The 24,967-nt window shown below is 43.6% G+C and overlaps 1 protein-coding gene across 5 annotated transcripts in view; it reads left to right on the top strand.

Annotated features, from left to right (window-relative positions):
* The window catches only part of schip1 (schwannomin interacting protein 1), a 214,385-nt gene that overhangs the window by 172,045 nt on the left and 17,373 nt on the right, over positions 1-24,967 (top strand). For 2 of the 5 annotated variants that reach the window (XM_005459315.4, XM_005459317.4), the window contains one exon: positions 2,739-3,524. In XM_005459315.4, the coding sequence (XP_005459372.1) occupies positions 2,739-3,524 (786 nt within the window). Of the gene's footprint in view, positions 1-723; positions 976-2,738; positions 3,525-16,219; positions 16,621-23,884; positions 24,247-24,967 lie in introns of those variants that run through there. The other 3 variants (XM_005459316.4, XM_005459319.3, XM_005459318.4) reach the window with 3 other exon arrangements.

Below are 24,967 nucleotides of genomic sequence, written 5' to 3'. Positions count from 1 at the left end.
CTTTAATTTTGACCGATAATGGTGGTACTGAGTAGGGGTCAGCTTGGTCACAGTAGCGGATGACATCCGCGGTGTGATTGTGTGATATCTGGGCGTTTCTGTCACCGCTGTTGCCGGGGGCATCGGGTTCCTCCTGGGACTTTTTTTGGGAACATTACATCATTTGAGTAGCCTATGAATGACTGTGCAAATTGAAGAAACACATGCGGGTTGCCTTTATTTATTTATTTCTTATGACGTGAGTGCTGTCTTGTTCCAGTCGGTGTTTCTGTTTCAATAAACTATATGTTGCCAGATGTAATTGTGCGGCTGCCACGCGTGGAGAAATGTCACTTGGACTGAGCTCGACGCACGCAAAAGACTGGGCGTATGCGATGATGCCCCTTTGGAAACCTAGGGGACGACCGACAGAGTTGTGAGAGTAGTCTTTGGCATAAATTAAAAGGCCAGCCCCCACACCCACCCCGAACACCCAAACACCCGCCCGGCTGCTGCGGGATGGAGGGGAATCGGTGCAGCTGTCAATTTGCATGTATTCCCGTATTTTGTTGGCCGAATCCAGCCTATAGTCTGCCTGCGCTCGCTTAATCCGACGGCGGATCAGCTTTAGCAGCCCCAGTCTGCCCTCATACAGCGCCTTCCCCCTCTTTCTCTATTATATTTTTTCTAAACACTTTAAATGATTAAATTATTTTCAATCGGGCTCTCGTGACCGTCGTGTATCGACGCGTTAACGCGCAGACACCCGGCGGTGTTTGGAGGCTGCAGGAAATGGGAATTAACACTTGAAGAGAAGGATTGGTGACCGAGATTTTGAAACGCGATCGTAGCTTGGATATAGGCTACTCTGCTTCTGCTTAGTGGTCTTTCCACGCTGGAGAGGAAAGCCCACCCAGTTCCTGAATCTATTTCTTTACTTATAAAGGGTGGCAAAACCAAAATGAAAGCCTGGTGAGGCTTTTCATGAGCAAGCCGGTAAGGTTGTTGTCTTCTGTAAGCTCCTCATAAACTGATCACGAATCCGAAAATACGAATAGCCTTGCTATATTTCCAAGCCTAAATGTTACACTGTGTTTTACAATCTCATAACAGTGACGAATGGCGCATTGGGCTGCTAAAAACGGCTCTAATCAATTACTATAGCATTAGCCCACAAGTGCGCAGGTATAGTGTCGTGTGCCCTTAAGTCCTCCCCCTTCTTTTGTAAACACAAAGAAGCTCCTGGAGCTTTTCATGCCAGGAAACTGATTATGGGATGTTACATGTTGTTACTGTCTGGGAAACTAAACTAATGAGACGTTCTTGTGCTGAACTTGTTCATCAGGCAGGGAATTAATACTAAATTTGCTCTCCTTCCAGTCAAACTGAAGGTCTCAACACCTCAGTAGTTATGCACAACCAAAGTTTTCTTTCATAACATTGCTCTAACTAGGTAAGAACCACCTGCTGTGCTTCATGACAAAAATCTTATCTTTTGTGTCCCCGCTCGTGTATCTGGTGCAGACAGCATCCCTGCAGCAGCTTCTCTCCTATTCTCTTTGACCTGTTAGTATTTCATGCAGAAATGCAACGTCCTCAGCGGAGGGAGGCTTTATTTTTCTACACCACATCAGCACTTTTTATATCTAGTCTCTAAGATGCTGAGTCACATTGCCCCCCACCCCACCCCCAGTGTAGATATTTTCTGCATTGTGTTGTGATGCCTGGTGTCTGCACAGGTGTGATCCAGTGGCCATGTCTCAAGAAAGCTTTTTGTCATTAAGATAACACTGTGTTAACATTTCTCTCTCATTAGTCTTCTGCAAGAGGCAAAACTACTGCAAGTCCTTGTGGTCTAAACCAGTAATCAGCAATCTTCATAATTAATTTCAGCTCATAATGCGGTCGCGTAGGAATGTGTCGTTAATTTCTCTTTGCCCTGGGAGAGATTTTGGTGCGCTTTGCTTTTCATTATGCTTTAAAAGTGTTGAGGCTCCATGATAATGTGCTCCTTTAGAAACAAGACTAACTCTGTGAGAGAAGGCTCAGGTCAAGTTAAGATTTGTGGACGGCTGTAAACACCAGGGACGTTTTCATTAGCTGGGAACTAATCAGTCAGGTGGAGATTGGGGCGCTGCGGGAGCATCGCAGTCAAGGTTAGAGATCCGCTCCAGACTCATCTGTTCGTGTCACAGTTTGGTGTGTTGTGTACCGACATGTCGTTGTCACTCACTCTCAGCTCCTCACTGTTTTGTCCCTGTGGAGCTTGGCAGACGTAGGAGGGAATGGCAGCATTTATTATTCTGACATCTCTGGCCGCACAGACTCTCCCTTCGCTGTGTCTGCGTGTGTCAAGCCGTTGAACGCATACACATTTAACAATGTACAGGAATGTAAAAGGAATGGGATTATCTGTTAGGCAAACAAGCAAGAGTAGGAGAGTCCAGAGCACTGCGAATTTAAGGCGAGAGGAAAACAAGTACAAAAGAGACAATGACTGCAAAATGTTGTGCAGAAAGGAAGTTCCCTGCAGGACAGGAAGTTTTTGTGGTTGCCCGACTCAAACCACAATACCGGTGTGACTAATCTAAGTCTACACACTTCCCTAAATTCTCTTTGCCGCCTCCTTTTTTTTATGTCATTTCACTGATTCTGTCAGACCAACAGTATGCCTCATGTTCCCTGTACCACATTTTTCTTTAGGGTACTGTCTCCCCAGTCCTAAATCTCTTTCTTTGTCTCTTCTTTTTTCATTACAGGATTATCGGGAGGATGGCATGGACCTGGGGAGTGACGCATCCAGTCGCTCCAGCTCAGAGTCCAACTCCAACAAGGTCACACCTTGCTCCCCTTCTCTTGACCTGGCTACTTTAGAGGACTACAAATCCTCCCCCTCTCTGGACCTGGTTACCTTAGAGGACTATGAGGAAGATGAGGACTACCAAGAGTATAAGAAGAAGGTGATAGAAGAGTGGGAGAGTGAATATGGAGAGGACTATACCTCTCCACAGCCCTCTGGTGAGGGGGACGGCGGAGAAGGCATTGTGAGTGCTGACAGTGCTGGCGAAGGCTACAGGAAGACAGTGAACAGTCGCAGCCTTGCTGAAGAATTCCAGGATGTCAAGACCATCCCGCCCTCACCGGCCCCCAGCGGACGCACTGCCACGTCAGCCGCAGCCGTCCCCGATGAACTGAAGCAAAATGGCAATCTGATTTTGCCGAGGAACAACCAGCCCCAATCTCCTGGCACACCACAGGGAGGCACGGGGACTCCTAAGTCCAGCCACCGGAGCACCAGTCAAGGCAGGGGGAGTCGCAGCAGTGGCGGAGGCAGTGGCGAAGGTGGTGGAGGAGGAGGAAGTGTGGGGACTGGGGGGATAATGCGAGGATACAGAGAAGAGGAAGGGGTAGAAGAAGAGCCTCTGCCCACCATGGACTGGGCAGCCCTGGAGAGACACCTGGCTGGGCTGCAGTGCAGAGAGCAGGAGAACCATAACCTCAACCAAAACCAGAACCACAACATGGGAAAGACCAACTACACCTCAGTGAGTGGGCAAGGGTTTTTTTAAATGTTATTTTTGGGAGTTAAGATTTTGTCCGCTTTTATCTATGTGTATCAGAGGTCATCAAACATAGTGCACCAATGGGCAGCTGTAATCCAGCAGTTATCTGTGTCAGACGGACCAAGGAAACATGAGGTCAGGTTAGCTGGAGGAAGGTCGAGAGATTAGTCAGCTAATGTAGCGCTAAGCTATGTGGCCCAGCTCCTATCTATTATGGAAGTCTGTACAGCTGGAAGGAAATGAAGTGGGGCAGGAAAGCAACATCAGTTCATCTTACTGCAGATTCAACTGGATGTCCAGGAAGTGCACAGATTTAGCTGAGACAACTTTAAAACTATAGATCTACGACTAAGAGTTCATACTGATGAGTCCTGACAGCATTATAACAACAATTTGTTGCTGACCTTAGAGAGTTACGTCTGTCTAACCTAATTTCTACATGTTCTAAAAGAAACCAGTTGTGGCCATGTAGTGTTTCTACCAGAAGAGGTCAGTGTTGCATTGACATTAAGCAGAGAGGTGCCGTAGGCCTTTCATGCCTCACCAGCAGCACCAGCAGGAGAGGCTGTCATGATTCACTTGCTAATTTATTGCATTACTCAGTTTAAATCACAGCCTCAGCCAGAGCTTCATGGTTTGTTGTCAGTTTATGGGTCCAAAAGGGCGTAACTTTAAAATATTTAGGGTGGGAGTGGGAGAAAATTGTTTAGAGCTGCTAGATCTCCATCGCCAGTTGTCACAGAGTAAAACTAAGTGAGGGCAAATGAAAAGGCTGGATTGGTGTTCTCTATTGATGTGCAAGCACCAAGGCCTTTTCCCCCGATGCGCACACATAATGGCTGCAACCTAGTGCTATTGTGAGTGTGTCGTGCGTGTTGTGCGTCTTTGTTTGTCTCTCCTGGAGGCCCTCTCTGTATCCCTGAGGCATGTCAGGAATGCAGCGGGAGAAGTGGGGGATGAGCGGAAGGAAAGAGGGAGTAAAAGGACAGGAGGAGGACCGGGGAGTTCGGGGCCACATTTGTGTCAATGTTCATTACCTGCTGTCCAGCTTAAAGTGGAAGATCACCTCCTTAGAATGGGAAAAATCTGCTCCCTCTCTCTCCCTGTCTCTCGATCCCCTCAGGCAGTGGGCTGTGATATAATTGACCCAGGTGGAGGAAAATCTCTCAAAAGAGGGCCTCTGTGTCCACATGTAGCTACTACTTTCTCCATGCAGCAGCACAAGCGCATTAAATCATGCGTATGCTCCTCAGACATTTTGATCTTTGCTTGTGCCTTAGATATGAGTACATTGAGGCTCGGAGTAGTAGATAGAGATCAAGTGGTCTTGATAATGATAGTGACACAACATCCAACTATCTCTCCAGGAAAAGCCTGAGAAAAACCGGGCCTCGGATTTCAGTGCTCTAGATAAGAAATTGGAATTAGTGTTGTAATCCCACCAGAGCAGGGAGCAGAAGTGAAACACTAGAAAAGACAGGAGATATAAAATAATATCCTGGACAATCCCACTCTGCTTTTGCTATTTTTGCAGAACTATGCCCATCAGATTTTACCACATTACTTAATCTTTCATTGTATCTCCAAGCTTCCACATACAGTAAAGGCCAGACTCTGTTAGCAAGCAAAAAAAAAGAAGTCAAGTGCAAATTTGACACTCCCAAAAGATATCTTCGGTTTATTTCTGTGTCTGGGGTCGTCCAGATCTCTTAATTTTGAAACCTGCTGGTCTTGGCCAACACTCAGGAGAACAGAGAGACTGGTGCTTTTAAAATGTTGTTAAATATTTAGTCGTCCTGTCAAGCAGAACCCACCACAGTGCATCTGCCGGTGCACGCAGGGGTGGGTCTGTCTGGTATGTCGCTGGAGGTCCAGTGGGATGGAGATATTCATGCTTCACTTGAGCTTCAAAAGCATCTAAGCCTGGGATGCAGTAAAGTCCAGAGCTAATAATCTGTAGCGGTCACTTGGTGCCTGAAGACTGGGTTAGTTAATGTGCTGTAGTAACAGAACTGACTTTTGCTTCTATATATAAAAAAATGCAGAAAACATTCAAGTGTCAGTAAAATCAGTTGTGCACTGAGTGCACCAGACTGGACACATAGAAGGCTTTTCTGCAAATTTATCCTGCTCAGTTCTCAGTGTCTTTGCTTTTCTGGTAGAAAATTACAGCTGAGTAGTTGTATTAGCTACTACTAAGCCATAGATTTATGGAAAATGTGATGGCTGCACTGTATTCTATGCCATGAAAAGCTACAGTTATTGAACACGTTGTTTTATTTCCACTTTATTTAGTATTAAGTCTTGTTGTTGCAGGTGTGTTTAGTTAGGGTGTGGCTTTTGGCTCCTGTAATCTCAGCGTCTGCCTTTGAGCTACAGGTGTGGCGTCCGAAGGATTCATGGTGATGAGGAGCCCGGTGGATTTTTCAAAATTTGTTTCTAATTAAATCTGGAGGCACGTGGCAAAGAGGGCTCCACAGGGACCTCAAGTACACCGGGGGTAAATTACCCCTAACCCTGCATTTAGCTCTGCACTCCTCAAAGGTGAACAATAATATTATTCTTCCGATCCGGACTTAGGGTTAAAAAAGCAGAAATGGGCTCGGGCTACATGTATGGTTATCCGCATGCAGAAATTTGCCTGTGTGTTTTCTGAGGTACGTGCTGGAGAAGTATTAAATCTGTGTCTACAGGCTAGTTCTTTTTCAATCTCAGAGTGCACACACCCAGACTTACTCACACAATTTGAAAACACCCCATGGGCAAACTAGCAAAAAAAAAAGAAAAGAAAAAAAGATAGGGCCTGTGCTGAGACCTGCACAAGCTTAAAAGTGTGGGCATGCTCTCACACACACACACACACACACACACACACACACACACACACACACACACACACACACAGTCATGATAAGGCTGAAGCATTTACTTCATATGTTAGTGCAGTTTCACAGCACTTTCTCAACTCAAGGAAAACGAATCTCTATGTTTTACTTTAGCAACATCCTGATTTGAATACCTGACACTGAGTTTGGAAAGCTGTAACAGAAAATAAATTATGAAGTGGCATTATAGGAAATGCTCGCCGTTGACTCGCCGTTGACCTGGCCGTTCCCCGACATTGCAGAGGGCTTTTGCTGCCCACCCTCTGTGAATGCAGAGCTCTCAGTAGCAAGGTCGCCATCAGTCAGACCGGCCATGTTTTTGGAATCTCTCTCCCCTAACCCTCAGCCTGCCCTGGCAGATGGCCCCACTCCCTGAGCCTACTTCTGCTGGAAGTTTCTTCCTGTTAATGTGGAGTTTTTCCTTTCCAGTGTCACCAAGTGCTTGATTATTGGGGTTTTCCCTGTAATACTGTAGCGTCGTTACCTTACAATATAAAGCACCTTGAGTACTATATAATTAAAATTGAATTGAACTTATTAATGTGTCCCGTGAATGTGCTCCATCCTTATGTAAATTCTCAACAAAACTGCTACAGTTCGCTTCTAAATTGTTGTTAATGTAATCATAAATGGCTTGTTACTGCATAACTATCAGTATGTGTGAGATTACATATTGCCAACAGTTATCTTAGGACAGATGTGATGATTCACCTTTGCTCCTCCCCAGCTGTCGGAAGATGATGAACAGAAACTTGTATCAAAAGTGTCGCTCAGCTACACCATATAAAGAGTAAAAAGGCCACAAGCCAGATGAAACTGTACAACTGTGGAGTGCTTTGCCCCAGAAAAGCACTCAAGGGCTGTGGAAAATAAAAGAATGTGGAGGAATCAGCGAGAGGTTAGAGAAAAGAGCAAAGGAAGAGATCGCTTTCTCTTTTTCTCTCTTTGCACTCTGTGTTTATGTACAAGTTCAGCAGTTGAACCATTCGCCAGCCTCCACTAACAACTTAACGACTACCTTCACCCGCAGCTCAGACTGTGCCACGTATAGAGGGAGAGAGGCGGCGGGTAAAAGAAGAAAGAAATTGCAGGGTTCGGGAAGTCACGAGCACATTTATAAAGGCTATAAATAGGTACAAACAATCTGTATAAAGAGGTTGCACTAGAGTTACGTCTTGAATGGGGGAAACAAATCGGTGAGGCCTGAAATGAGCGATAGCTGTAATAAGCAAGAACCTGTCAAAGTGAACAGGAGCTCAGAGGACATGCATAAGGCCAGAATTGTGGTTTGAATAAAAATGGAGGCGAGCCAAATAGGAAAGGATAAAAAATGGTTAATATGTAAATGAGTAGGAGGACGCTTTAGAGATTGGGGGCAGGGCTCTAACCAGGTGTAGAGAACCCGTGCTGGAGCACTAGTGTCTGGTTCAGCCTCCATGGCTTAACCACTGCTCCAGCACTGTGTTTGAGTGTGTGTCCATGTGCAGATACCCGCTGAAACATGCCCAACCCTCCGCACACCAAAGCTCGTACACACACACACTCACTCCTTATACAACTCACTGCACTGTCTGTGCTTTAAAGTAAAGCAGTCTTCTGTCTCCTGTCAGTCCACACATGCACAAACTCAGCTCACCAAATCATATCAAAGGATATATTTGTATTCTCATAGTATCCTGAAAGTCTGCCAGTGCTGGCAGATGCTTTTTTTTTTTTTTTCCTTTTTTCTTTTTTTTTCCCGTGGAATATTTTTCATCTCAGCTTAACCTTGGATTCCTCACAGCAAGTCGGGCATTTAACTCAGGTAAAGAAGAATATGATCAGTTTGTAAAAGTGTGCTCTGTTTCCAGCTTCTCAGACTTTTCCGTGTTTATACATTGCGATGTGAAAACAAATCTTTCATGCACAAAGTTGAATGAGTTGTTTGGAAAGCGGCTTTACATGTATTTATAGCTGAGTGCACGACATACTTCTGCTGGGAGATGTTGTTTTTTGACTTTGTGCGTTACTCAAAAAGTTCAATATTTTGAGAACAGAACCAGAACAGAACCAGATGCGCATCCATAGATCTCATTTTCCTTTGAATGAAGTTCTTGTGTGACCCTTTAACAAAGAGCAGGTTCATGCTGCCTTCTTTGTTGCCCTTTTTTTTTTCACGCTCTTTTTTTGGTCAAAACACAATATGCTGCACACGTGTGTTTGAATTCTGTTTTAAATAAGCAAATGTTTGCACCATACAGCTGTTTTGAATGAAGGGGCAGAGAAGGTTTTTGTGAGACATAAAGCCCTGCTAAAAGAACCAGCCACGACAAAAAGCCAGGCAATCAAAAGCTTTATGTTGCCTCTGGATAACCACGTCAACACAGAATAAAAGAATGAGATAAAGTGCAGCCAGTTTATGCATTTCACCTGTGTTATCAGTAGACTGTTTTTTTTCTTCTATTTTTTCCCAGTGAGAGAGGAAGGGAAGCTGGCAGAAGCAAAACACAAGAATAAAGTACCTTAAATGGGTAAAAATCAGTGATTCACAAGAACAGTCAGTCAGTTAGCTCTAATACTAATGGTGATTCAGCTTGTTCATTCATCCTAATGTGCCTATTGGCCAACTGTCTACTGAGTAGGCCCACACTGACCCCACACCCTCAAACATCCAACTACCGGTGAATAAGTGAAGTCAGTTTGACAGTTTAGTTAGTCTGGTATACCAAAATCAGATGTTTTGCTGCTTAGATTTATCTACCTGCAAAGTCTACGCACGAAGGCAACGCAAACATCGGAGATAAACCACAGGTTATGAAGTTAGACGGCCTGCATGGGAGTGGTGCCTAAACTGCTCTTATCTGATGTCAAAGTACAGCTTAATGAGCTGCCTGATAACATCTCCACAGAACCAGTAAACAGACACAAAAACACCACCTATGTGTATTTATAATAATACTGTCATAGTATAGATGTGGCTAAACTGACAGAGACGGGCATCCCATCTGGGTACTTAAAGTGGAAGCGCTGCCAGTTTGGTTGATGATCCAGAGAGTGATGTCACCCAAGCGAGCAAGCAGGAACTAGACTGAGGCACCGCTGTGACTGGAGATAAATGGCACTTTTAGGTGGAAATTCACAGCCTACAGCTACACATTCCTCTGCCTCTTCTGTCTCACACTGATGATTTCACAAAAGCTCACGCGAGCACACCCTTCCACTGATTTATTCACTCGTGACTCACCACAGTGTGAGAAAGGTGGATAAAATGCAAAGTCAAAACCTCTCTTCAGCATGCGTTATATCCTATCCGGCATGGAAGTCAGCTTAAGCTCTGACTCGCTTTACTACACTGCTGCAAATCTTCACCTTCTCCCCTTTTCCCTCGCCGTTTAAGACGTCCCCTGTCCTTCACTACTGTTCCCACTCCCATTCCAGGCTAATTGTTTTCTTCCTCTAGCTGTCAGGAGGCATTATAGCCTAATGTTTTCACACAGCCAAAGTTACAGCAGGAGACCATTTCCCCCCTCCTTGCTTGGTTCCCCCTCTCCACCCTATATGAAAACTATCAAAGAGAGGCGCAGGCTGTGAGTGGCAGAGCGTGCTGTGGAGGAAATAGAGGTTTATGCAGCAGCGAGGAGACGGCCTCCAATGTCATAGCTTTGTGTCAGAATGCATACGACACAGCCACTTCAGAGCTGAGCCGAGTACACATATATACTACACACAGGCCGGCTGGATAAGTAAAAACAGGGCAGACGGAGATAAAAACAAGGTTTGCTTTAAGAAAAGAGGGTGTTTTGCTCCCAGTAAAGGATTTAAAACTCCTATCCATCTCTGGTCAGAGATGGATGCACATATACAAAGAGACACGTAGAAGCCTGTGTTTCTGTGCATTTACATGGGTGGAGCTGAAACACTGGTCTGCTCTGCTCCTAATTATAGAGCTTGTGCTTGGGTGTATGTGTGCATGTGTAAGAGGTAGAGATGTGGGCTGTAAACGAAGTCTAAAAATACAAAACGTGTTTATTCACGTCTGCAGAAAGAGGCAGACTTAAAAAAGAGGTTTTCTGTCTCCATGACTGTGTGTTATCTAAGCTGTTAGTCTGTTCATGTGAGAGACAGAGAAAGAGATACTGTGCCAGGCCATGCTGAGATCTTCATCTGTTGCTGGAGAGCACAGAACATTTTCATCCCTTCACATACCAACAGCAAAAAAAAAAAACATTTCATCAGATTAAGGGAGGGCTGCAGCTAATGACTGACCTGCTGATAATTTCCTAATGAAACACTTCATTCTGAAGGTTGCAAAGTTAAAAAAGAACAAAAATAAAGTTTGAGCCTGTCGAGTCCCTAAAGCAAAGGATGACCTCTTTGTAATGCTTTTTTTGCCTTTCGTTTGCTCCAACCAACAGTAAACACCATCAGCCAAGACAGAGGCAAGCAGGAAATCAGTAGCTGAAAGTGGGGGAAGGTTTGGATGTTTATGCTTTTCCAGTGCCCCGTGTACATTACAGCAGTGCAGTGGTTAGCACTGTCACCTCACAGCCAGGACATTCTTGGTTTCAGGATGGTTTTTCAAGGACACGCTCGTCAGGTAGACTCTAAATTGGCAGTGGGTGTGAGTATGATAGTGTGTGGTTGTTTGTGTTTCTGTGATGGGCTGATGAGTCATCCAGGGTGTTTCCTGCTAGGATATTCACTCATTCAAACTCCAGAGTGACTGACTGACTGACTGGAGAGATTCACAGAGAGCATGTTCACTTTGTAATTGGACTATAGCAAAGCTGGCTACAATTCATCTAGAGCAGGGGTGTCAAACATAAGGCCGGGAACACAAATTGGCCCTAGGCATCAGATGTGACTCCAATCTGGTCTCTCGCCCCTGCAAGTGGTCTATCCTTCAAGCTCGTGTCCTCCACCAGAGGCCTGGGAGCTTGAGGGTCCTGCGCAGTGTCTTTGCTGTTCCTAGGACTGCGCTCTTCTGGACAGAGATCTCGGATGTTGTTCCTGGGATCTGCTGGAGCCACTCGCCTAGCTTGAGGGTCACTGCACGGAGCGCTCTGATTACCACTGGGACCACTGTTACCTTCACCCTCCACATCTTCTCGAGCTCTTCTCTGAGCCCTGGGTACTTCCCCAGCTTCTCGTGTTCCTTCTTCCTGATGTTGCTGTCATTCAGTATCGCTGCATCTATCACTACGGCCGTCTTCCTCTGCTTGTCTACCACTACTGTGTCCGGTTGGTTAGTCGCCACCACATTGCAATCAAACTGGGCTGTATGTGTCCCACAATGTGAATGAGTTCATCACTGGTCTAGAGTGAGGTAGTCATCAATCAATAGGAATTAATCGACCTAAATGGCTGAGATAATTATTCACAGCTGTTTTCAGATAAAAACAAAAAAAAGCTTTTCCCAAATATAGTATTAATTATTTTAAAGCTAATTTTTTGCTAGCATTGTGTTAATGTATACTAACTGGACAGTTAAGGATATACAACAGGAAATATTTCCTTATGGTCCTTCTTTCAAAGACAGCAATTACAACAGATGTTTGTCATGTAAATTATAACAGAAGCTTGCATCAAAACCAGCTGGTTGCATGTTTAGATGACTAGTGCTTGATTTTGTCTCCTGTTGCTCATTTAATTTAATAAATGTATTAAAAATTGCTTGTGGTGCTGTGGCATCTGTAGTTCTTACAGAAAAATATTTTACTACAATCATAAAAGAAGTTGCAGTCAAACTGTCTGAAGACCCCAGAGTTTGGTCAGATGAGATGAAAAGGTCTCCACAGGGAAACACAGGGAAACATTGTCCTCCAACACAGCAACAACCCAAATCATAGTGACGATATGCTCTTAGTGAAGAACTACCTCCAGAAGACCAAACTGAACATTACTAACTAGTCTGCACTAGCTAGTAATGTTAGTCTAGACTAGTTTGCCCCCCTCCCCCATATTTATTCTACACTATTTTGCACACATACTTAAAGAAACTGGAACCTCCAAGAGAGGGAGGTTAGAAAATCTGTTCTTTTCTGTCTTTTCAGGCCATCTTTTTTGCTTTTGCCATTTTCTATCTGCTGCCAAGGAGACATACCATGCCATAGTTCTATCTCAGCTGCTTGTTATTCTCTGTGACTCACAACTGCTGTTTCATAATGGACTTCATCATTGCACAAGTGTAACTGGTGGTCAGTTAGTCATTTAGTTCGCTGGTATTTGAATGTTAATGCACTGATGCGCCTTTAAAAATGCAAGGCAAATATTAATACAGGCTAGTGATCACAGCATGCCCTGTCTTTCCACCACAAACCGTAGGCATAGAGTCCTCATTAGAACAACCTCTAGTGGCTGGTCGTCCACACACACACGCACACACACGCACTCCTTGGCCTTCCACATCAGTTCCTCCCTGTCAGAGTGAGCTCATTACCGCCAGAATCTGGCCCTCACACTGAGCCAACCTGCTTTGCTATGCAGTGTTTTTACACTGGCACAAAATGTCAGCTCGCTAAAAGCATCTGTGCTCCTCTCTTCCTGCTGAGCCAGAGGGAGGGGGCGAGGGGGGGGGGGGGGGGGGGGTAGCAGAGAAGGAGCACTAGGGGGAATGAGGGGGAGATGGAGAAAAGTGGCAAAAGAAATCAAATGTAGTTACGCTGAAAGGCCAAAGACAGAGAGGAAGGAGGGGTAGATGGCACAGAGGATAAAAAGAGAGAGGACAAGCTGTTTGTCGGAGAAAGAGAGGAGGTGTCACAGCGTGCTTGAGACTCATGTATTTTCCATGAGCTCTGCAGAGTGTTACGGGACATTATTTCCCACCTACAGCACCACTTCCTGTCCTCTCTGTATCCCACTAGTTACAGAAGAATGAACAGCAGTATTATTCACTCAGTGATCATTTACTTATGATGAAGTATTCATTCCTGCTGTTTTCCTGTACAAATATGCCCACATCGCAAAGCTAAATACACACATCCCCCCACACAAGTGTTGTTTTGATGTGCAAAATGAGATGAGGAAAAGAAGAATGAGTGAAGAGTCCTCAGTGTACACAACATACTCTCGCAGCAAGTGGCACACACAACAGCAATTCCCTCTGCTCTGTGCAGGCATAAATTACATATGACTGTTAGAGTTTACATTAGAATCTGCAGGCAGTTATTGTACTTTAGCAGAAAGTCGCTGCTGGTGGAGATCCAGTGAGTTAGTTTTAGCATCTCATAACGTGGCCAATGAGTGGGAGGCAAAACTGCAGTCTGCCCGACTCAAGTTAATAATTTTTGTTCTGGGTTTTCTTTGTGGTGTTTTAGGTCACTTACATAATCACAGTTTTTTGAAACTTTGTTTGTTCTGTGTGCTTGTTACTCTCTGTGTATATAATTGTGTGTGTAATCTGAGGGTGGGGGTCTTCACAGTGTGCAGTCTGGATGGAGTCTGATATTGTTTTCTTTTCTTGGTGTGAATAAAGAGATGCTCTCTCCGTCTCCACCTGTGCTGTGACTCAGATTGTAACCTTGACAACCCTGTGAAGGTCAGTGGGGGGTGTCTTCAGACAGACTGCTGCCATGGTGACAGAGGAGGGGAAAGGGGGTGGCTGTGGATTCCTCTATGAAAGCTAGGCTCGTGATGTTGGACATCAAAGTTGTTTCAGTGCTTTGTTGTGTTGTCTGGATGCATGTACGTGTGCAACAGAGAGTGAAATGACTACATCTGTATTCAAAAACACAAGAGCATCTTGAAGCTCTACATACTGGACTGGACCAAGTCATTGACTCACTGCTTGTGGGAAGTTGTTTCATGCTGATGTTCTTTACCTGTGGAGCCTAAACATAGGCTCGCACTCATGGTTTCACTTAAAATGAATATGTTTTACAAAAGTCGGTGAGAGAGTTCTGACTTTACTGACTCAAGAACGGCGTTGGTTAAAGATACTGTTGGAACCATACAAGCATTATAGGAGCATCATCCATCCATCCATCCATCCATCCATGTATCCGTCCATCCATTCAAAACAATTCTTCAGAATTTAAATATACTTTTTTTGCATTTTCTTTACTGATTTTTATTTTTATTTCTTTATATATTTATTTATTTATGCTACAGGGCAGAAAGTGACTACCAAAGCAAACCTATGATAGCTGTTCAGTTTTTATAAAGTTCTGATCAAGCTGCCCTATTCAAGGGTTAAAAAATGAATCTGTGTGCTGAACACTGTACTTTAAAGCTGACTCCAAAAAGCAAGCCAGTCTCCACACAGACTGCTATAATTGCCAGCCTACGAGCACAAATAAATACGTTTATGCCCAAATGCACACCAAAAACTGTTTGGGTGTCATTACAGCTGCACATTGAGCGCATTTTTATATCTTTTTTTCCACTCTTTTGAATTGTATAACAGCTTAAAGTTGTTTGCTTTAATGCACATCTGGAAGTTGTACTATACACTATAATTTGGGATGTCCTGACCCTCTTTATATTTAGACACTTTGAGCTTGTTTAATGTATGCTTGTAAGCTTAAAAGTGCTTTTATGAGGCCCATTTGGTATTCTATGAGAAAAAAACGGGTTTATCATACAAAGATAATTATATCATCGGTGAGTGTCACAGTATGGGAGCTCTTCCAGCCCTCCCCAGCTGGGCACCGTGCAGAAAGCTAACCCAGAGCCAATGATGCGCAGGCTTGAGCAGCGAGATCAGAGCAGGGAGCTCATCGATCCACATCCAGGTCATTAAACCCAAGAGTGGTCTTATCGGAAAAGCAGCGTCACCCAACAAAGATCAATATCGGATAGAGAGATTTGGCCTGGAGGACAGATGAGATAACAGGGTTAGTGTGTGGCTAGCTACCTTGCCACAAAAGACAAACATGAAACTTGAAACAGACGCATGTTGCAACAGCATCAGGATCTCACATCCTCCAAACCGCTGTTGGAAGTTTTTCCACTTCCTCTGATGGGAATGTTTATAATGGAGGAAAGCAGATACTTACTGTAGAGTCCAAACAGTTCTGTAACTGCAGTATGCTGGTTTGTGTAGTTAAATGCTTAAAATGACTATTTTAGAGTGTTTGTGTAGTCATTTTAAAGTAAAAAAAGAGTGGGGTTACACTAAAAAAACAAGAAGAACACATCCATCTCACTGGAATTAAAAACAAATAGATGGAGATATAAAGGTTATGGGTAGATGCCAGTGCAACGGGGGGAAAGATAGAGAAGGAAGAGATTATCTGAGGAGGTTGACCTGCATGTGGATTATAGACCGGCCATCTGCCACTGTGGGATTATAATCTTACAACGAGTGAGAGACAGACAATGAAGGGAAGCTGAAGATGAGCATGTATACTTTCACACAGTGAGGCAAAAGTCACGCAAACGTGCACATAAATTAAGCAAGAGACACACTGCTTCACTTTAAATAAGGAATGTTTGGGGGGGAATAACTAAATAAGTGAATGATTTGTGTCTGTTCAAACATTCAGTGCCAGCTTTTGATACTTTCAGCTTTCGCATACTTTCTGATTACAACACATTTCAGGTTGAGCTTTTATTCAATGCCAGTTTGTGCAACACACATGGAGATTAAGATAAAGGTTAAGGAATGAAAGTCTCTTCACTGCCCTTCTCTTCTGTCCGCTTTCCGTGTCTGGCATGACTTTATATAAAACAGCTGAATGACATCCTGGCCCGGACCCACACCACCCGCACCCTCCCTCATCCCTTTTCCACAATCCCCTCTCCCCACTGGGCATACATTCAGCCCCACAGCTCCTCCCCCTTTTCAGTCCAAAGCAGACAGAGAAAGGCGAGCGGGAGTGTACTCTGCTTTTCACAGCGTCTTTCCCTCCCTCTCTTATTCTCACACCCCTCCTCCAGTCACTCACTCCCCTCCCTCTTTCAGCTTTGGGGAAGCAGCGATCAGACCCTGCCCTTTTCTGTTAACAAACAGACAGAGCAGAAAACAAGCAGAAAGAGACAGAAAAGCAGAGGGTGAAGACTGAACTGACTGACAACGAGAGGCAAGCAGTGGTAGTGACAGATTTTTCTGAGTTTGGATCAAACGCTGAGTGGGATCTCTCCTCTCTTCTCCGTTGGAATACCACTGCAGGGCTGGGAATCTTATCCCAGTCCCGCTCCTGTTCCCCCAGCTCAGGCAGCTCCGCTCTAGGATGCTGTGAAGGATGGTCCACCAGGAAAACTGTTCGTACCAGGTATTTGTCTGACCAAAATGACACAACAAACATTGCTGTGCTTCAGCTGGCAGTCTGACAGGCGCAAACTGATGATGATTTTTTTTTTTAATGTATTTTGTTACTTGTAGTGTTTTAAAAATCGCAAGTTTTTCCCTTCAGTGAAGCTTTAAATGTCACATTTGAAAATAGGACACTCAGTACACATGTGCAGGACTTGTGTGTCACTACCGAGACTCAGACCTGTGTGGGAGTGTTGCTCTGTCTTTTGCAGTTACGTGATTGTGTTGTGAATCTGATGGCTGTCTGGTTGCTAAGAGAGAACTTGACTCCAGGGAACAATGTCCTAACTCCCATCCACCTCCTCGTCATATAAGCCCCATAACATGGAAACATGAGTTTTGCATGGAACTGCAAGTTTATATTCTCACAACTAGCCGATGTAAAGGATTTTCAAAGCTGTGAGATTCATATAGCGGTGCAACAATATTCAGTGTATGGCGCAGACAACATAGTGATAAATGGAATTTAAATGATAATGCTTGGAGGGTGTGCTTGTGTCTGGATTCATGTTTATGGCCGTGTGGGTGACCCTGCTGGGACATGTGACAGCAGTGTCCCACTTTATCTAACTAAGAATGGGGAGAAACGAAGCATCTGTGATTAAAGGCAAGCATCACATCACAGCTGTGCATCCGGTTTTCTATAACCAGCTCTTCTCAGGAAGAAAATCTGCAATGCAGTGAAGATGGAGAGTGGGAACAAGCAGAGAGGTAGATGAAAGGCAAAAGAAATGAGGGGATATGCCGGGGGAGGCTGCGAGGAAGGAAAAGATGGAGCTTCTTTGATGAGAAGAAACAAGTGTGGAGAGTCCCAGAGAGATGGATGGGCCTTGTGGGTGTACTTAAAGTGTTTCATCAACATGTAATATGGAATTTCAAGATGAAAAGTCCATATTCTGTCCTTTACCCACAACATTTTGCATTTAGTTCAAATTCACTTGCATGAAACCTTCAGCTGAGTTGATCAAGCGTACTCCCAACTGGGCTAATAACAGTTCCCAAGTGCTCAAGTCTCTACAATTATCCACATTTGTGCAGTCTGATCTCTTGGCTGTTTCACGCAAGTGCTCTGTAGTCTTAAGATTATGTTATGGAATCAATAAACTGCCCTTAAAAAGATATAATATTTGTATTATTCCCTGTGCGTCCTCCACATATCAGCATTTGCGTGTCAGGAGGGTGGATTTGCACTCGTGTTGGGTTAGGGAGCAGTTGTGTAATGGGATAAGGATTTCCTGCCATGTTTGTGGCAGATAAAGGCTCGATGGAGTGACTGAGAAATGGCAGGAATGAAGGAAAGAGCACAAGATAACCAGAGACGCCAAAGGGATAGTGGAGATGACAGATGAAAGGCGGAGATGAAACAGTAAGGAAATTGACACCTCTGGCTGAGCAAAGTCCAATAAGAAGTGTGCAGACAGCACTGACGAACAGTCTTCCAAGGCAACTATAACAGATAATACACATAAAAAAATAATCATAATTATCTTCAGTAAAGAGGAAGGAAAATTTAAGGAGATGTTAAAGAAAGTTAAAAGCAGAGATGGCTTTAATGTGGAAAAAATACTGGAAAAGAGAGAGATGGAGAAAATAAGAGAAAGAATTCGAGCGGTAAGCGGAAGAAGAGGTTCAAGCTCTTCTGATAACAGCTACTCTCTAGAGGCCTCTCAATTAGACTGGTAACCTGGCAACCAGCAGGCAGACAGCGCCCCTCACACACACAGAATAACACACACACACACACAGAGGGATGGTAAGTAGCAAAGGGCAATGGCGAGACAGGATTGAAGAGAAGGAATGAGTAAGGGGTGTGATGAAGACATAAAATTGTCAGAGAGTAGATGAAGTGGAAAATAGAGAGAGGTCAGGGTGGCGTTGTCTATGTATGTGCCCATTTCTTTTTTAAGATCAGCATCAGTGTTTTGTCCTGCTTTAAATAAGGTGTGGTCCTCTGTGTTTGGAGGTTAGCAGTTTAAATCCTCTTTTCTTCCCTTTCTGTTCCCCACATACCATATCAGGCAAGCTCCCACTTAATGTCTGATACCATTAGCCAATTAGGAGGCAGGCTGACCCTGGGAGAACAAGAAAAGCAGCCATTTAACCCACAGTCATCTGAAGCCATCAATCGATTAAGGTTCTAGTTAGTTTAAAGTCCAAAAAGAGGAAAACATTGTCTCTTTAATAACCGATCATCTGCTAGATCTCCTTTATCTCTGTGCTGCACTTCATTTCATTAAGTGCTTAAGTGAGCTAAAAGCACGCAGACCCTCTGTGTGTTTACTCGAGTCTGAGGTCTCGGTATGCCGCCCTGTTTTCAGATTCTCGTGTAAATCTATAAATCTCGCAGCGCCGTATTGCTGTCAGCAGCAGCAGCAATAACCAGCAGGGTGAAGGGTGATGGGGAGATTTATCAGCTTGGCCACAGTGTGTCATCCTGGGCTGGAGGAATATTGTCAGCTTGCCAAGGCCTGGGGTGTGGGGGGGGGCACTCTCACTGAATGCTGAGTACTGCCACACGTAGTATTTGTATGTACATATGTGTGCACGAAGATTGTTGTATATTTATGTTGGGGCTACATGAGCTCATGCAGTTTTCCAAGCTTGACTGGAAAACGATGGAGAGAGTTCCAGTGTAACTGTATATGAGGTGTGGCCTAATGAATTATAAATAAGAGTACAGTACAGTAGATCGTACTGGTAGATCATTCCAGCCTGACAGAACCCATCGATAAGTTGGTGCAATAAGCAAAAATCTATGGAATTACTGTCAATATTGTTTTCCATAGTTCACTAGGCCATAGACCTTAATACATTATGTTTGTATAATGTAAGTGAAAGGCATAAGTTTACACAGAGATAAACATATGTATTTAAACTTATTTCCTTTTCTCTGCTAATTCTAACTTAAGCTTTACGTGCTTCTTTTCAAGGTCCAAACTTAATGCCAAGCATGTGATGATGTACAACTTTTTTCCAGTGTTCATGTTGCTTTTTGGGCATGATTCTGATGTATTTTTTTAAGTAAATCCATTAGCAGTACTGGCCCACAAAAAAAAGCTAAGTCCAGCTCACAGTTTGTCTTCCACAATTGTGCAAACTGCAGAAAATGAGGCTTAATTTTTGGACTTTTGATGCATTTTAGTGCAGTTCATTAGGAATGCATCACATCAAAGCAGAGGTCTGAGTCATTGTCGGTTTCACGGCCTTCTTGCTGACAAACATCACCCATGGGGTAATGGCGTAATTACCCAAGCCAAGATGTGGTCCTGATATATTTATTTGATTCACAAGAGTAGTGTTTCTTTGTAATGTGGAAAAACTGACACCGATAGTTCAAAACCACATTTGTATTTCCTAAGACATGTCGAGCTCTTCATCATGTGTTTTGGATTATTGAATCTGGACGTTTTTTTCTTTGTAGCCCGTGTGAAGGTTTTACTTGTGTGGTTCACTTGAGATGAAATTAGGTTGCATGTGGCCCTTGAAATACCTTTCGATTTATCTGGCTGACCTAAATACACCACTGATTTGGCAGGTTATACTGTAGCCCACACTAAACTCAGGACAGAGCCAACACATAAAAGGGAAATGTTATGAAATGATATAAAAAAAAATACTAAAAACCTTTGTTCATATCATATTATTAACATCAGAAGGGAACTGATCAGGAGGGAAAATAAGAGCATTTCTTTCCCTAAAAGACACCCAGACAGTATCATTTTTGGATTAATTGCATTGCATCATGATGTATGTGCCTGGGATTGCATGAGTTTTGAGTTCCTTAACATCACTCTAACAGTATGTTTAATATTGTGCAATTTACCAGAATTGGAGCTCCCTCAAAAGCATGCCTCAGTGTGAGTTTTGCAGACTTCCCAATGGGCTGCCCTGTGTTCCTTTCACAGCCCAATTTGTTTGGAACACAGAGCATCGCCATGGAGAAATTCTTACCACGTTGCTATGGTAGCAGACCCCGTTCTTTTCCTCCTCGTTCCAAAATAAGATCAGATGAGAATATGTGGCGTTACTTTCAAACGTCTTAGTAAAACTGGTATGATAATGACATACAGATATTAGAAAGAAGATAAACAGTAAAGATGTGATTGTACAGCATGTGCACACGCATGCATTTGTACTATTATCTTTGTGAGGACATTGGCATATTATATATTTCCTAAAGCAAAACCTTTATCCTAAAGCCAGGTCTTACCCCTTAAACACGCCTTGTGAAGTGTGTCAGAAAATGACAAGCAACCAGACTGTCCTCACTTCCTGCAAGTGTCCTCACGCATAAGTTCTCAATTCTGTATTGGTCCTCACAAAGATAGATATACAAGTACAGAAACACACATAGCGCCACTGGCCTTGGATCCCAGGCTTACAGGAGGTGCCAGGAACCCTCTCCCACAGTCACCCTCTGTTCACTTGGAACAATAAGCCTTTCTGTGTGTGTATGTGTCTCTCTGTCTTTCATACTCGCTCTCTCAGCTGATCATAAAGTCAAGTCATCACCTATACTAGAAGAACTAACTTGCATGTGTGCAGGTTCGTGTGTGTGTCTCAAATGTATCTTAAAGTACCCACAGTTCACTTCGCCTTTGAACTGTCAATAGGGAATGTTTGCACTAGTGAGTGGATGTGCGTTTGTTTGCCTCCTTTGCCTAGGTAGACCAGGTAACCAATTCCTCCCTGCCTCCTATCACACTTGAGTCAGCGGTGACTTCACCTTCACGATGAAGTCAGCCTCAGTAATGAAGTAGAGATCCAGCGGGGCAAACTCTGCCCCACCCTCTAGCTCCAAACAGGCCGCTCTCGCTGACGGCTACCACTGGCTTTATCAGCCTGCGCATGTATGTGTGTGTTGCATGTATTGTCCCCAGCAGCACCCCAGTGTGGGTGGATTCAGGAGACAGCCAGACAATTCGCTGTACTCTGCCCATAATCCACAGGGATCAACACTGAATCAAATCCACTTCCTATTTTTTCCACTTAACCCTTCTGTGTGCGCAAGTGTGTATGTATGTTTGTGTGTGCGTGTGTGTGTGTGTGTGTGTGTGTGTGTTCAAAAGCTCTTTGATGTTATCATCCAATTGCATTATTCCCCAACTGTCTTCCTCTTTGATATTTTTTCTCTTGTTATTCTCATCTGCGCGCTCTCTCAGTCTGAGCAGAGAAACAGATGAATGTGACTCATGTTCATCAGTACCACTTGGCATTCTCCTCCCTCTCATCTTCTCCTCACAATCCTCGTGTACCCCTTTGTCCTTGGCTGGGTATTTTATTTCTTATCTGATATCCTCGTCTTTCCTTTAGATCCCTCACTGTTTAGCGTGATACATCATCTGAACCCACCTGTAGGCGGTGATTTAATGCTTCAAAAATTAAAAAAAACTTTTACGTCTACTCTGTTTGAGATCAGGGTTAGCTTGTCTAATTATACGAGGCTTTTAAGGGTACCATAGTTTCAGTTGTTGTTCCTAATACGTAATAATGAAGTGGATTTTAAAGTACTGCTGTAAATACATCGTGAATATCTTAAGCTGTTTTCCCACATGAATTACAAACAATGTTTGAAAGATTAGAGACATATAATCCAGTACACACAAAACATGAAATACAGTAAACAAAACAAAAAGTTACCTTGAATCATGAGGGAAAAGGTTCAAATTACAATATCAGATGGAGCAAACAAGCATCATGGTCTTCTCCCCAACCTGCTGAGGGTCCCAAACGATTGTGCCCTTGAGATGACCCTCATTTCATACAGATTCTGAAGGTAACTAAGGATGGCACTGGATCCTGGATGGTCGCTCATGCCGTTTGATACACCCTCTAGCTAGCTAACACCCTCCACCTTCAATCAGGCTGGAAATTTATCCAATTTATCTTATTTCTCATCTAGCACACTCACTACTGGAAATGATCCTCGTGGCCTGGGAAGGCCTTGTAGAGTATACGAGAAGCAGCACACATGATAAGCGCTTAGAAAATGACCTGCTCTATTCTCAGATGAGCAAAACCTCACATTGCACAGACTTGGCATTCAGGAGACGGCGAGTTATAAACTTTATGTCTGATCCATCTGCATTTACATTAAATCTAAAACAACTGAAGGTTACATTGCATGTGTAAAATACTTTTCACTTCTGGAATACTTCAAATTTCAACCTTTGGAAATACAAAGTTTGATGTATCTTGTTTTCCATTAAAAAAAAAATAAAACAAACCTTTAAAATACAACTGTGTATTGAATGCATTCTGCCTGAATAAAATATAACAGGAAGGTGTAAAAACAATAACGTCAGCTGCAATCCGTCACTGATGTGCTGGCATTTTGTCATTATGAAGTAAAAATATAAGTGAGTACCTGATTTGTCATTCTAAGTTCTTGTCATACCGGCCATTTTTCTGTGTAACCAGCTGATGGTGTGTGTGTGACTGTGTGTGTGTTTGTGTGAAGTTATGTTCCCCACAGTGTGAAGCTGCAGCCATATCTGGATATAATTTTCTGTCTGGGCGGCTATGACAAATGTATGAGTCACGGGTCAATAACGTCTCACAAAGATGAGATCATTACACACCGTGGAGAGCTCAGATTGAAATTGTAAGTCACCGATACAAGGCACAAGCAATCTCTGTGTGTATGAGTGAGTGAGTGACTGTGTGTGTGCTTGTGTGCCAGACTAATGGTCTATTGTGCTCTGTCAGGGTTTATTTAGCTGGCCGGGGCTGTGGGGTTTGCTGGCTTTGGAGTCTGGACCAGGCACTATTTTTACCTTAGCAGGAAGGGAGTACACCACCCTCTCTGTTACATATGCTCACTCTTAAACATTCATTCACCTCCAGTGTATAGTCTGATTTGCAAAGTTTTATCATACACAGAAATCCTAGGTGGGACAGACTGGGAAGAGATATAAAGAGCGAGAGATGACGCCCAGGAGGGCTTTTAGACACAACAGAAACCATCAAAAACACACATGGGCAAGCACAGTCCCCTACACACACATACTGCGGATATCCCTGTCCCATCGCTGAGGTGTCTCTTTTCAAACTGGTGGTGAGCAGCTGCTGTCCTCATGTCAGGGCATGAAGATGAAACAAACACCCGTCTAAGTTTCTCTCCTCGCTCTCTCTCTCTCTTTCCTGTCCTGAGCTGTGAGAGGCTGCCCTGGCCAGAGGGTGGAAGGTAGGGAGGGTCTAAAGGGGCTTTACCTCTGACAACTATGCTTTTTCAGTCCTGTGGGAGAGGCGGAATGAACCTATAGACCGAGCAAGCAGAGTATTCAGAAAAGTGCAGGGAAAGAGAAACAGTGTCACAACATGTTAGCGTAAGACGAGGAGAAGACACCAGTAGAGGAGCAGATAGGGGTCAGTTGACTGGGATTATGATGCATTTTGACTGGACTGAAGCTCAGGAGTCGGTGTGGACTACAACCTACTGACTGGGACGTAGAAGGGAAAAGACAGGAAAACGGAGAAGGAGAGAAGGATGAGGGAGGCACTGGATAAAACGGATGTATGTGGAGGGGTGGATGATGTCATCAGGCAAGCGTCCAATCTCTACCTCAGTGATGATTATAAAGAGGTAAAAAAAAGCATGGAATCAAATTTTGATCATTAATTGCATGATTTGAAAGTGTGTAAAGTCAACAGGTGGATTATTTTAGGTAATATCCGTGCCCGTGATTATGTTGGAGGTTCCTTCTACTTCGTGTCTGCCAACTTAAACCCCTGAACATACTTTTGCTCTGTTTTGTGACAAAAATAGAAGTTCAAACTTAATGCAAAGTGGAAAAGCGCTGCCACAGAGTTCAGAGTTAACTCAGTTTCTAATGCAGGCATCTGTAATTTATTTATAATCAGCATGAAATGTTTTATTTGTTTAATCCAATCCAATTAATACACTAAATTGTACGTTTTATGATGGCCCATTAACCTCACTGTGAGTAAAAGCCTTTCTAGATTCTAGAAACAAGTCTTCTACAACTTCAAAGGCACTTATTTGGGAAGTTATTTGGAGGCCTTAATTTAATTTTAATGGTCATAGGGACAAAAAAAACAACCCTCTATACAGAATCTGCTTAAAATCTGATAAAAATGCTTCAAAGGTTTTCCTGATTTGGGCCCAAAATTAGTTTGTTTTTTTTTTAAAAAAAGCTTATGTGCCCTGAAAGTTAAACTTCCACCTCAATCTTTGGTGGAATTTTCCCACAGATTTCAGTTGAGGGATTCTTTGAGTGCTTTATAATATAATAATGTCTCTTACTGCAACTGGCCCAGAAATAGTCCAACGCAACACTGCACTG

Source organism: Oreochromis niloticus, linkage group LG14 (assembly GCF_001858045.2).
Source record: "Oreochromis niloticus isolate F11D_XX linkage group LG14, O_niloticus_UMD_NMBU, whole genome shotgun sequence".
NCBI lineage: Eukaryota > Metazoa > Chordata > Actinopteri > Cichliformes > Cichlidae > Oreochromis > Oreochromis niloticus.
Note: the sequence above shows the minus strand (reverse complement) of the source record. Positions and strands in the feature narration are given on the sequence as shown.